Raw genomic sequence first — 13,590 nt, 5'->3', positions numbered from 1 at the left:
ACATCCTTTTAAATGAGTATAAAAAATTATTTTGTCTAATTAATTATTAGAATGTCAACTGAAAGAAATAGATGTAAAAGATATAAACGGAAAAAGATCAAGTTTAGGGTGAAATCCCAAATCCATGACTTTGCACATTTCTCTCCAGTGAGCTCTTGTGGTCTCCCTCACCCCATGGGGTCTGGAGGAGATAGGAATCATGGTGTCATTTCACAGATTGGTAAACTGTGAGCATGAGAGGGTAGAGATTTAATCAGTATGCAGTCCATGTCAAGATTAATATTCATTAAGGGGCTGCTGTACGTGAATTACTCCATTTATTCCTCCTGTAGCCTTATGAGGGCAGCACTGTTTTCAGCCTCAGTTGAGGACACCGAGGCATGGAGATCTGAAGGCAGAGGTAGTCCACCTCCAGAGCCCGTGCTGTCCACTCAGGGGCTCAGATCTGCTGCTGCTAGCCTACAGAGAGCACCTTATGTGACTTAGAGAAAGGCGTCCAGTAGAAGGGCCAGGTAGGATGGGAGCCCCCCGATCAACCCGCCTGGGGCTGCGGTACACGGCTTAGGGAGCAGAGCATAGCTGGATTTCAGCCCCACTTGCTCTCTCTGCTGGATGCCTTTGTACAGCAAAAAACAAGCACAATTCTCCTGTCTGGCTGGCCCTGCATCCATCCTGAGAACGCGAGTCTCTCCCCCATCTGTTTCCACTCCTGCAAGGAGCAACAACGATAAAGAACAGCTCTGCTGCCTCGGCCCAGCCAACTGCAGTGTCTGTTCCCCAGGGAAGAGCCCAGAGTCTAGTTCAGGGTCTGGGAATATGAACTATGCCAAAAAGCCCAATTCCGGGCCCAATATTTCCTAGAATCATCGTCATTATCAAACAGAGCATCATTTTTGCAGGAAGGCACACTCAAGCAACTCTGGCCACCCAGAATGGTGAGTGACAGGGGCCAGGTCTCTAGAGATCCTGGTCCCCCCTCTGTTGGAATATTATCCTCTAGGCAGGGCACCCCCGCTCCCTCCTCTGTGACAAGCCCCTGTGAGAGCAGGAGGAACAGAGAGGTGGAGTGCCGGTGGGGCCTTTTGTAATGCCCCCAAGTCTCCACTCTCCCATCAATCTGCAGCCTCTGGCAGGAAAGAAATCTTTCAATAAATCCATGGACATAAAGGCATGTTATTACCGTTTGGCTTGTGATGCACTAAGAACACATGGGAGTCTGAACTCGGCACTTGAGCCTGAGAGGAGATGGAAGGTCCCTCCCCACTGCCGTCTTTAACAGGGTCAAGTTCATCCGACAATTACGCGATGAGGTTATAAGACCCAGCCCGGCTGTCTCTACCTTGGGTGTCTTGACAATTTTCTCTGAGGGGTCCTCCTGGTTCTTCCTGCTGGTCCAGTTCCTCTCCACTTTCCTATTAGGTTAACACACAACAAAAGATACATAAGACAGAATAAATGCAACACTCCGTGTCCATGCCCTTTGGTAAAAGAGAATCCAGTTTTCTTAGTTGTTTCTTCCCCTTTGTCAACTTATTTTAACTTAAGTGTCCAAGAAGTCTGCTCCCCGCATGAACTTCCCTAAAGGGCCAGGCGGGTCTGGGAGTGGTGCTGGGCGCTGCTGGGTTCTTAGGTGGACCTCTCGCAGGAGGCTTGTCTGTTTGTCTGTGCGGTGCCCCATGCCAGGCACGCGTAGGCGTTAACTGGGGGCGGGGAGAAGAATGTCAGAGGCAAAGGCTGCCTGGTGGAAGGAAGCAGGGTACTCCAGGACCTGAGGGAGGACTGTGCCACAGGAGCAGGGACAGAGAAGTGGGAAGAGTGGGGAGGAGTCAGACCCCCAAGACCTTGAAGGACTTGGGTCTTTATCTTGAGAACAAATGGAAGGCACTGAGGGTTTAAAGCAGGGGAGCAAAAGGGTCAGATTGGCCTTTGTGGGGTTTCCAGGATTACCTCAGATTGGGTTTCTTATCACATTTAGTCCCCTCTTGCTTCTTTCTCTGAGTCACACAAACTGCGTGCAATCCCACCGCCCAGACATCTCCGTAGCAGTGGTTCTCAGCCCTGGCTGCCCATTAGACTTATCTGTGGGGCTTTGAAAAAATTATTCCCAGGACCTAACTCCAAACATTAAAATTAGACTTTCTGGAGGCGGGGCATTTTTAAAGCTCGGGTAATTCCAGTACGCAGCGGGGACTGAGAATCACTGATCTCCTCTAGGGCGTGGGAAGAGCAGCCCTTTAGTAGCCAAAGTGACGTGGCAGTGGAGTCAGTGACCCAAGTAAAGTCCGTGAGTCTGATGCAGCCGGCTCTCAGCCTTTGTCACCTGGTTCTCTGCTTAATCCACAGCTTCATTTCAGCTGTAGGGAAGGGATCTGATGGGGCGGGCCCTGAGAGTTTCTTCTGGGACTGAAGTTCTTCACCCTTTAGCCACAATCAGTTTTCCACTTTATTACCAAATACCCAAGCTGCTTTGAGAAGAGACAATTAGTTATCTGCTAATCTGTTTGCCATTCTCTTCACACTTAATGGCTCTTTCCCCTACGTGTTTCTCACTTGTTAGCTTAGTGTTTGTAGCTGGGGAGATGTTCTGACAAAAAAAAAGCAAGAGCAGGTAAGTAATTTCCTTTCTTTTGCATTTCTTGTTTTGGAGACACAGCAGATTTGGCCTGGTGCAGTAAAAAATTCATCCCTGAATAAATGGAGAGATTAAAAAAAAATTATTGCAGGAAAAACCTGCCTCAGTCATATAAACTCCTAAGTTAGAAGACTAGAAAAGAGATAAATTTAAAAAAATTCCTGTTTATAAGTCCTTTTATTCTAACAGGAAATTGGATTAAAAGGGAGAAACAAGCTTCCTCCTTTGGAAGAATTTCAAATCCAAGAAAGATAAACCTTCAGTCTTAACAACATGCAGCTATGAGCCTTCAGGGGCAAGAAATGGATTCTCATTTCACAGATGGGGAGACAGAGGCAGAGAGAGTGAGGGATTTGGAAAAAATCTTCTGTTGCGTCACTGTTAGAAATGAAAGTCTTAATTTGAAATTCTCTGTTGCTTAGAAAAGTGCCAAAAAAGCTATCATTTTTTACATATAGGAACACACATGTGAAATGACTTATACCTAAGGTCATTCATTGCAACAGATTGCAAACAACCTAAATGCCCCGTCAACTGGGGACTCATCAAATAAATTGTGGTAATCCATACAATGGAATACTATGCAACTGTTAAAAAGCACCTCTTTACAAGTTAATGTAGAAAGAACTCCAAGATAAAGTGAAAAAAAGTAAGACTGTGAACAATGTGCACAAAATATGTATAAAATATCTCCATGTATTTATCTGTCTGTATTGGCATATATGCACGCTACAGCCAGGGAAGGGTACACAGGAACCTCGAAACAGTGGTGTCCCAGGGGAAGGGAACTGAGCAGCTGGGAGACATGCCCTTTTATACTTCAAATTTTTAAACCTTCTGAGTATATTTCAGGTTCAAAATTTGAATTAAAAAGCTAAAATTAATTAAAAAGCTACCTGTCACTTTTAATATGAGTTACAAATGAAATGACTAAACCAAGTGATTGAAAGGTAATAATCCTTGGTGAGGGAGCAGAACAGACTGAAGGATGAAACTCAAATCCTGGCTCTGTTATTCTGGCCTCATCCTTTGCTCTTCCTTGGTTCATCCAGCTCAGGAACATTTGTTGAGTGTGTGCTCTGTGCGGTACTGTGCTGTGCACTGGAGGCACAGAGCTGAAAGATCTGTCTGTAGGAAGTTCACTGACTTGTGGAGACGACGGGAAATCTCACCGTTGCAATGCAGTGTGGTAAGTGTTGTGACAGACGATGGCGGGTTTTTGCAGGACCTCATGGGAGATGAAGCTAAAGTAGGCCGGGGCAGGTTTGTTTGCCAGTGGACCTGGGGCTAAGTCTTGCGGAGAGGGGAGGTGGGGCAGTTGGTGGAGAGGAAGCAGCAGGTGCGGGTTAGGGAGCAGTGTGGTGTAGCTGCAGTGCAGGGACAGCGTGAGTTAGAGACGGGCCAGAACTTGCACGCAGCAGTTTGGAGTTTTAAAAAAATTGCGTTTGTTATATTTTTCTATTTATAAAAGAAATACATCTTTGATGCCAGGAATTAACTGGAAGACCAGTGGGGACGTGGTAAGGAATTTCAAGCAAACCGGCGATATGACTAAGCTGTATTTAGAGAGAGCACCGGTGGCAGTGTGGTGATATAGGGCTGGGGAGTGGGGAGGAACAAACGCTTTGTAAAGTATTTGAAGCTGGACATGACAGACAGTTGCCCGCGCGGCTGGGGTGCAGGTCCTGGAGTCAGACTGCCTGCACTGCACCCCGACGCCTACATGTCATGTCCTACAGATCATGCGAGAGTTACTTAACACCTGAGCCTAGGTTCTTCAACTGACAGGGGCTGGGCCAGGTGACCTGGAGTTCTCATCTGTCCTTGGAGAACCTTCTACCAGTCCTGCCCTCTACCTTCACGCACAGCTCCCCATCTGAACGTGGTCCTTCTAGGCCCACAGTGGACTTTCATAAGGAACTGTGAGAGCGTGGAGGAGCATGGGGTGCAGGAGTCAGAGGTGGGGCTCCAGTCATCCACGAGCCAGCTGCATGAGCTATCATTGAATCTCGGCCCCTCCATCTGTGAAATGGGAAGAATAGTAAATTTGTACAGAGTTCTTTTTTTTTTTTGCTTGAGGAAGATTGTTGTTGAGCTAACATCTGTGCCAATCTTCCTCTATTTTTTATATGTGGGACGCTGCCACAGCAAGGCTTGATGGGCCGTGCGTAGGTCTAGGCCTGGGACCCAAATCCACGAACCCTGGGCTGCCGAAGTGGAGCGCGTGAGCTTAACAACTATGCCACCAGGCCGGCCCCTGTACAGAGTTCTTGAAAGGCTTAATTAGGAAAATACACTCGGAAATTCTGAGTAACGTACTGTGTAACACATGCATCTAAATGACTAATTTCAATATCTTCTAAATGATGGAAGAAAATCAGCATTTCATTTGAGAGTTTCCGCTTCAAGGTAGCACAAAATTTCTTGTGTATTAATCATACTTTTCTTTAACAAAGAAACCAATTTATGAAGATCATAAGGTATTTCGTGTTGTTAAGATTAAAATATATTAAACATAAGATATTAAGGTTAAAATGAAATCTGTACTCCCCTCCCAGGTTCTAAAGCTGGAACAAAGATGTACAATTAAATCCTTCACAGGAACAGAATAGAAAGACCTCATTGATATCAGGTATTCTGGGTTTCGTGGTTTTGAATCCTAGCTTCCCCTGCTGCTTCTCATCTCACCATCTCAGCGTCCCCATCTGTACCGTGGGGTCTGCACCCTCACCAGGAAGAGGGTTGGGAAGATTGAACAAGGTTCACTATGTGAGGCGCCCAGCCCTTAGCAGGGATTGATGAATGATTGTTCTTTTCTCCCTTATGAATCGAATCCTTTGCCGATGTGAACATTCTTTGAAAATTATTATTTCATGTAATTCCCGCCTCACTGTTGAGATGCAGGTGTGGAGGTCCCAGCATTATTATCTCCATTTTACTAAAGAGAAGCAGAGTCCCAGAAGTGTTACAATGTTACTCAAAGCCAGAGAAGACCCAGGGCTTCCCAACTACTGGTTTGATATTTTATAACTTTATTTATTTATTTATTTTTTCCCCCAAAGCCCCAGTAGATAGTTGTATGTCATAGCCGCACATCCCTCTAGTTGCTGCATGTGGGACACGGCCTCAGCATGGCCAGAGAAGTTGTGCGTCAGTCCGCGCCCAGGATCTGAACCCCGGGCGGCCAGGAGCAGAGCGCACGTGCTTAACCACTAAGCCATGGGGCCGGCCCTGGTTTGATACTTGAATGTTGATAATATTCCACTTAATCTGGGCTTCTTTCATTTGGAAATATAACAGACTCAATGCCCTGAATATTTTTCCTGGCAATATCATTATTCAAGTGTCCTAGAATCTTTGCATCTCGAAACCACCTTGCAATCCCTCTACAGCTCTCTGCCACTGGTCAACAAAGCATGTTTAAATGACTCTGGGCACTGGAACTTGTCTACTGAGGGGCCTGCTCCATCCCCGGACAACGTCTTAAGCCAAACATTGTTTCCCTGTTACTTCCACTCACTGAAGTACATGCTGTCCCTCCCCATGTGGCCACAGGATTCAGTGGCACTGTCATCCTCTGCTTGGTGGGACGTGCCCACCCCACCTGCATAAGTAAAACCTGGGGCTGGCCCCAAACCAGGGGGGCGCCACTCAGTCTTGTACCTGATTTCAGGCGGGTTCCTCTACTGCGAGTCTGAGGGCACCAAGTGGTAACTGCCTGTGTGACGGCCGTGAGGGGGAAGCTTATTTCTCATTCTTCACATCTTCTGGGCATAACATACATACCCTTTGATGTCAATGTTGAATGTAAGCATATTCAACTCTGTAGCTAGCATTAATTGGCATTATTGCTATCCCCCCCACCCCCACGACCTAACCCTGATAATTTACTAAAGTTCCTAGGAAAAAATCTCTACCCTAATTTATTCATCAACTACTATTTCTTTTTCAAAAACAGATTTTTAAAACACAGGGTTCAATTTTTATGTGAACCCAGATATACTCTGGATCCATCATGTTTCCCCAAATCTAAGCCTGACACAGGTTATCCTATAAAATGGGCTAACAGTGTTGCCTTCAGTGTTATAACGAGGTTCTTAAATTTGAGGAGGATTCTATGTGTGATCACTGAGAATTGAGTCCATCCCATAGCAACCTGGGCCTGCCTCTGCCACAACTTTGTGCTGATATTACCTGTTTCTCTGTTTATCTCCATCTTGGACTACAGGCTCTTTGGAAGGCCAGCTATATTCTCAGGGCCCAGCACAGAGGATGCTCAGTGTATGTTGTCTGAAGGGACCGGAATGATCACGGGAAGAGAAAGATTCACGTTGGCTCCACAGAATGCAAGTGGGATAAGGGAGAAGGGCAGAGTCCTGCAGGGTCAGAAAATCTCCCTGCAGCAGTCTAGATGAGTGCTGGGGAATAGAATTTTCCAGAAGGAGCTGTGCTGGCTGCTTAGCTAACATGGTAAGCAGTGCTTTTGATTGGATGGGACTCAGTTGGGGTCTGCAGTGAAGTGTTACAGCAGATGGTTGAAAACACGGGCTCTGGAGCTGGGCTGCCTGACTTTTGTTTTGTTTTTTTGTGAGGAAGATCAGCCCTGAGCTAACATCCGATGCCAATCCTCCTCTCTTCTCTTTTTTTTGCTGAGGAAGATTGGCCCTGGGCTAACATCGTGCCCATCTTCCTCTACTTTATATGGGACGCCACCACAGCATGGCTTGACAAGCGGTGCGTTGGTCTGCGCCCGGGATCTGAACCTGCGAACCCCAGGCCGCCACAGCAGAGCGCGCGCACTTAACCGCTGCGCCACTGGGCCGGTTAAATCTTGTTTCTGCCGTTCGCCACCTGTATGACATTTGGGAAGTTACTTAACCTCTCAATGCCTTAGTTTTCTCATCTGTAAAATGGGGTACTACTACCTACTTCTCAGATTCATTTTGTGAATTAAATGAGTTCTTGCGTGGAAAACTTAGAGCAGAGCCTGACACAGAGTAAGTGCTCGGTAATGTTAACAATTGTGATTATTTCACCTCTTTCCATTCCCCTTTTCTGCCTCGATACTTTTGTCTCTTACCCTCGTCCCCTGAAATGTGCCATGCTTCCTCCACGCAGCAGGCAAACATAAACGAAGTGCCCCGTGGATAGGAAGGACATGCACGAAGGAAATGTGTAGAATGAACTGGTTTCTATGCTGCTCCAGATGCTGAGGAGGATGTTTTCTGTTTGAACACACTATCCTTTTCTCTACAACCCTGAGATCTGTGTCTTTCGACAAGGCAATGCCTAAGAATCCAGGAGCTACCACGTCAGCAAGGAGAAGGTCTACCTAGGGAGAGCTGTTAACACTGAACATTCCCAGGAAAAGATGTGGTCTTTTGGGCAAGGACTAGTCAGGACCAAGCCTGGTGTGTGCTCGGCGAGTCCTTTGTAGAGCAGGCTGAGTCATAATTTCTGTGAGTCTTGAAAAAGGTGGACTGGAAAGTGGGCCTTGAGGATGACAATGCCTTTCCGTCTATAACACAGTGCCAAAATCGCTGAGCAAAAGAGCATTGTAGACACTAAATACACACAAAATTATTGTAAAAGTCCCCACTCTGCATTCTGCAGTTTCTAGATGCTCCATAAATATATTCTTATCTCATTTCCACAGCAATTATCACCTTTTAACATACTATGCATGTTGCCTGGAGCAGGGGAAGGATCTCAGTCTGCTTTGTTTGCTGAAGTACCACAAACACCCAGAGAGTGCTAGATGCATAGTAGGTAGTAGATGCTCACCATGGGATGGATGAATGAATAGTGATAATGACTTGATATCTCATCCCAGGAAGTACCAACCATAGTTCTTCAAGCCCTAAGGGAAGAACTAAGCTGTTGCTAAGAAAAAAAGGAGAGTTTCATTAATATAAATGTTTTGGGCTGAATTGTGTCCCTCCAAAATTCATATGTTTAAATCCACCCCCAGTACCTTAGAATGTGACTGTATTTGGAGATAGGGTCTTTAAAGAGGTGAAATGAGGTCATTAGGTTGGGCCCTAATCCAATATCCAATATCCAGTAAGACTGGTGTCCTCATAAGAAGAGGAGATTAGGAGATGGACATACAGAGCAAAGACCATGTGAAGACACAAGGAGAAGATGGCCATCTACAAGCCCATGAGAAGGCCTCAGAAGAAATCAACCCTGCCAACACCCTGATCTAGGACATCCAGCCTCCAGAATTGTGAGAAGATAAATTTCTGTTGTTTAAGCCACTCAATTTGTGGTACTTCGTTATAGCGGCCCTAGCAGACTAATACAATAAATAATAAATCCAGGTAATTCTCTTGCATACTTGGAGCAAACATCTTTTGTTTTGCTGCTCAGAATCATTCTCTCTTATTTTGGTTTGAAGCATCTGTTTTCCTTTCTGAGACACTCCTCCCCTCCCCACTCTCAGTCCCTGTGGCCCCAGGCTGGGCCAGTCCGTGTGTTCCATTCCCCTGGCCATGGTGATTCATCAGGGCATGGGCACGTGACCCAAGTCGGGCCAATGAGATTCAGTTCCAGAATGATCTAGAAAAGAGAAGCCAATGGCCGTCTTTACACCATGGGGAAAGAGCCTATCTGAGAGGAAACTGGAAAGCAGAGCCCAGCCATGGAGAGAGACAGAACTTGGGCAAATACATGACTCTTGATCAAAGCCCTACCTTGCAGAGCTGGGATTGTGGTAGCCCAGAGAAGATATAACCTGAGAACTCTGCTTAGCTGAGGTTCACGACCTCTGAAGTCCCTGCCAGTCTACAGCAGTGGGTAGTGCCACCATCACGAACCCCAAAAGTACTTGGTTTCTTTTCCTCTGAAAAGAAAGTCCTTCCCAGGCACTTCTTCTTGAGGGCCTGGGATGTTGTCCTCTAGGATAGTGTGAAGGATCTGAGATCCTTCCACACCAGGCCTTGCTTTGTTTCTGGTTAGTTTCTTTTACTCCATGGTCATTTATTCCAGTTCATTCAGCTCTGAGAGGGTCAAAGAATGGGTAGGAAGAGGGCCCTAGGGCGGAGGGCTGTGGGATGAAAAGGGGGCCAATTTATGGGGCATTCAGGGAGCACCTTCCACGCGCCAGACGTTGTGTTAGGTGCTGGGGCAGCAGCGAGTATCACAAAGACGACGAAGGACATCACCACCACAGGAAACTCAGTACCCTTAACCAGGTATGAAGCTGAGCCGGGAGAGTAATGAACTCGCAGAGAACAGAAGACAAGGTCAGACATCCAGAAGGGGATGGCAGATCACTTCTAAATAGTTAACTCAAGAACCAGCCTTCTCTACGGTAGGAATGTCAGCTCTACCAAGTTACAGCAGTAAAACAGTAACAATTATTATAGCGACTGTCAAGATAAAATATATTTGCCTGTTTTATGAGGTGGTTCAAGGTTATCCTTTCTCCTCTCTGTTCTCTGTCCCCCACCACCCAAACCAGACACCCAGCTGATTTGTCCCTGACGGCTGGCTGTGATTACTGTCCTAATTTGTTCTTTCTTCATCTGCTACGAACTGCTATTTTCTGTCCCTTCTGATAAAGCAGGAGCTCTGAGGGACTTCTGAGGCTGTTTTTGTACCATGCAGAAGTGTATTAACCGGAATGTCTGTGTACGTGTCTATGAAGCCCCTCGTCTGCTCAGTGTGAGATCACCTTCAGGAACGGCGTCATGTCGATGTGCAGTTTGCGCGTGTAAAATTCTTTTCTGTTTGAACATATCAGCCCTTTATTTATACAACTTTGAGGCTCTCCTGTCTTCTGAGCTGCTGCCTCCAAGGACTGCTGGGCTCCCTGTGAAGAGAAGCAGAAAGCCCAACTTTCATGGGAATGATATACAGTGTGACAAGAGCTAGTCCAAATCCCCAAATATTTATAGAAAGTCATTTTTCATGGTTGGAACACTAATAGTAACACCTATTTTTACCATTGAAGACACAGGGGACCCAGATGTATAGAGAATAATCCGAGACTGGTTGTTAATTCACACCTGGGGTCAGTGTAACAGGAAAGTGGATAAAGGGACCTTACTGTGTCCCAGGGTTGTAATCATTGTATTTAATCCTCACAACAACCCCATGAGGCAGGTACCGTTATTCCCATTTCACAGATGAGAACCGAAGGCTCTGGGCAGTTACGTTACTTGCCCAAAGCCCCTACAGCTGGTAAATGACAGAGCTAAAATCACCATCCGCCCACGACTCCGTTTTTTTTTTTGAGGAAGGTTAGCCCTGAGCGAACATCAGATGCCAATCCTCCTCTTTTTGCTGAGAAAGACTGGCCCTGGGCTAACATCCGTGCCCACCTTCCTTTACTTTATATGGGATGCCGCCACAGCATGGCTTAACAAGTGGTGCATTGGTGCGCGCCTGGAATCTGAACCTGCGAACCCCGGGCTGCCTGCCGCAGCGGAGCACACGCACTTAACCGCTATGCCACCGGGCTGGCCCGCAAGACTCCTTTTTTAATGAGACCTTTTTGATACTTCTGCAGCTTCCATGAATGGTTATGAAATCTGCATTGTCGCAAACAGAGTTATAGCAAGATTTCCGTGTATTTCCAAACCTAAAATGTATTTAATGTGTTAGGAGGAGTGATTTGAACAAATGCAGCAGGGAGGGAAGGAAGACTGGGCTAACAGAGGAGGCTAGGAGGCCTGGGGCTCTTCGATCTTTTGGGCGTGCTCTCCCCTGTAACCACGACATGCAAATGTGTCATGTTTCAGAGCACTACAGAGTTTGATCCGAAGTTGCTTTCCAGCCCATGTCCCACACTGCAACCTGGCTGATCTTTCCAAGATGCAAACTGGACCACACGATCCTCTGCTTACAGCCTTCAAAGGCCCTGCCCTCACCAGGAAGGCCAACCCGCTTGAAAGGTTTACAAGGCCCTTCCTGCCTGGCCCCGGACCATCTCTCCTGCCTCATTCAGTCATTCAATAAATATTTATTGAGTGCTTGTCCTATGCCCGGCAGAGCAGACACAGTAGTGCAAGAAGCAGACAGAAGTCTCCACTCTCATGAAAACTGCGTGTATATTCCCCTGAGAGGGAAGAGATAATACACAAGCAAGTGGAACGCAAGTTTTGTCCAAAGGTGATTCGTGATGTGGAGAACAACAAAGCAGAGAGGGGAGTGAGGCTGAGCTGGGGATGGAGGCGGCGGAGGCTGCAGTTTTAAGCAGCCTAGTCAGGGACGCCCCACAGGAAAGCGATGTTTGAGCAAAGCTCTGCAGAGGGCCAGGGAAGGTTCTGTGGGGCTCTCTGTGGGAAGCGTTGACCTCACTGTGGGAACGGCAATGCAAACAGCAACTCTCAACACTGAACCTTTCAGCTCCTGGAGCAAGGCTGTCCCACATGCCCTTCCCTCTCCTGGGAGCACATTCCCACTCCCAACTCCCCCCTCCTTCTGGCTCACCTATGCCTCCCACGACCTCTCAGAGCACCGAGCACTTCCCGCATTGCCCACAGTGATGCTCATGGTCCTGCAGCCACCTCCCCTCCCCACCACGCTCCGTGAGGGCGGGAACCACTACTGTCCTGTCACCAGTATAACAGCAGTGCCTGGCATGGGGTCTGGAAACGAACATACACTTGAAGCACGTTTGCTGAACAAACGAGTAACGGTCACATGGGAGGCAAGCGACACGTTGTGGCCCACCGCAGTTAAAATGGGGGGCAGTGAGGACCCCGCACAGGAAGCACGGGCCGACCTCAGAGGCCTGTCCTCTGTGCAGCACTGGCTCCTCCTCCTCAAAGAGGAAAGTTATTTGTTATTTTTCAGGGTTGATTTGCTGGGGTGGCATACATTAATGTGCCATGAGATCACCCTGGGTGTGGATTTGATCATTTCCATATTTTCCAGGAGACTAACTCTCGGATGTCTGTCTCTCTGGGCAGTCGTAAACTCTCGCTCCCACAACGTTTATGTTACTTTAAGTATTAATGATGAATGAACAGTTGGTGGGTCCCTACCAGCAGCCGGCATTCTGATGCACACCCACACTCTTTTCCTTTTTTTTTTTTTTTTTTGTGAGGAAGATCAGCCCTGAGGTAATATCCATGCCAATCCTCCTCTTTTTGCTGAGGAAGACCGGCCCTGAGCTAACATCTATTGCCAATCCTCTTCCTTCTGTTCCCCAAAGCCCCAGTAGATAGTTGTATGTCATAGTTGCACATCCTTCTAGTTGCTGTATGTGGAATGCGGCCTCAGCATGGCGGGAGAAATGGTGTGTCGGTGCGCGCCGGGGATCTGAACCCGGGCCGCCAGTAGCGGAGTGCACGCACTTAACCACTAAGCCACGGGGCCGGTCCCCTTTTCCTTTGTTTTGAAATTTGGCTAGAGATAAAGATTTTTCTGGACAAATACATATCCAATTTTTTTGTCACCTCAGCCATATGTTTGATTAGCTTCTTGGAGTGAGATAGCCCCTCCCCATTTCTAGATCAAATGAAAGCATTTGGTCCAAGCGAGAATCAAAGCATGTCAAGCTTTCTAGCTCCCCAATCATGCATGAGTCACTGGGAGGAGGAACAGAAATCAGACACCACTGACTTGAGGGAAATGTCTCCGTTATCTCCAAGAGAAGATTTCTCATAGCCAAGACCAGTTCCAGTGGCTGGAATCACTTTAACTCCTTCTGTGGGGCTCAGATTGACGAGACTTTGAGAAAAGTCCTTCCAAATCACTCAACCCACAAATCTCTGGATAAAACAATTCCCTTGACTGTGTGGCTCATCTCCCTAATGTTTAGGGCCATCAATTCCAGCTTGATGGAATGTTTTCAGTGAAGCTCTCTAGTTGCTGGAATGTGAAGTACTGGTTTTGCTCATTGTGTTCAAATGCTCTAACAAATAAATGATAGTGAAATGGGGCTTGGGAGATGGGAGGAAAGGCAAGATTAAATACATAAAGAGGATTCTGAGAGGTAGTGATAA

General features: G+C 47.0%; 1 protein-coding gene across 2 annotated transcripts in view; it reads right to left on the bottom strand.

Annotated features, from left to right (window-relative positions):
- The window catches only part of KIAA2012 (KIAA2012 ortholog), a 105,814-nt gene that overhangs the window by 24,592 nt on the left and 67,632 nt on the right, over nucleotides 1–13,590 (bottom strand). For both annotated transcript variants that reach the window (XM_058548653.1, XM_058548654.1), the window contains exons 14-15: nucleotides 10,311–10,448; nucleotides 1,340–1,412 (exon numbers count right to left, since the gene is read on the bottom strand). In XM_058548653.1, coding sequence (XP_058404636.1) covers nucleotides 1,340–1,412; nucleotides 10,311–10,448 — 211 coding nt within the window. The remainder of the gene's footprint in view (nucleotides 1–1,339; nucleotides 1,413–10,310; nucleotides 10,449–13,590) is intronic.

This window comes from Diceros bicornis, chromosome 10 (genome assembly GCF_020826845.1).
Source record: "Diceros bicornis minor isolate mBicDic1 chromosome 10, mDicBic1.mat.cur, whole genome shotgun sequence".
NCBI lineage: Eukaryota > Metazoa > Chordata > Mammalia > Perissodactyla > Rhinocerotidae > Diceros > Diceros bicornis.
This window is presented reverse-complemented; position numbering and strand designations above follow the sequence as displayed.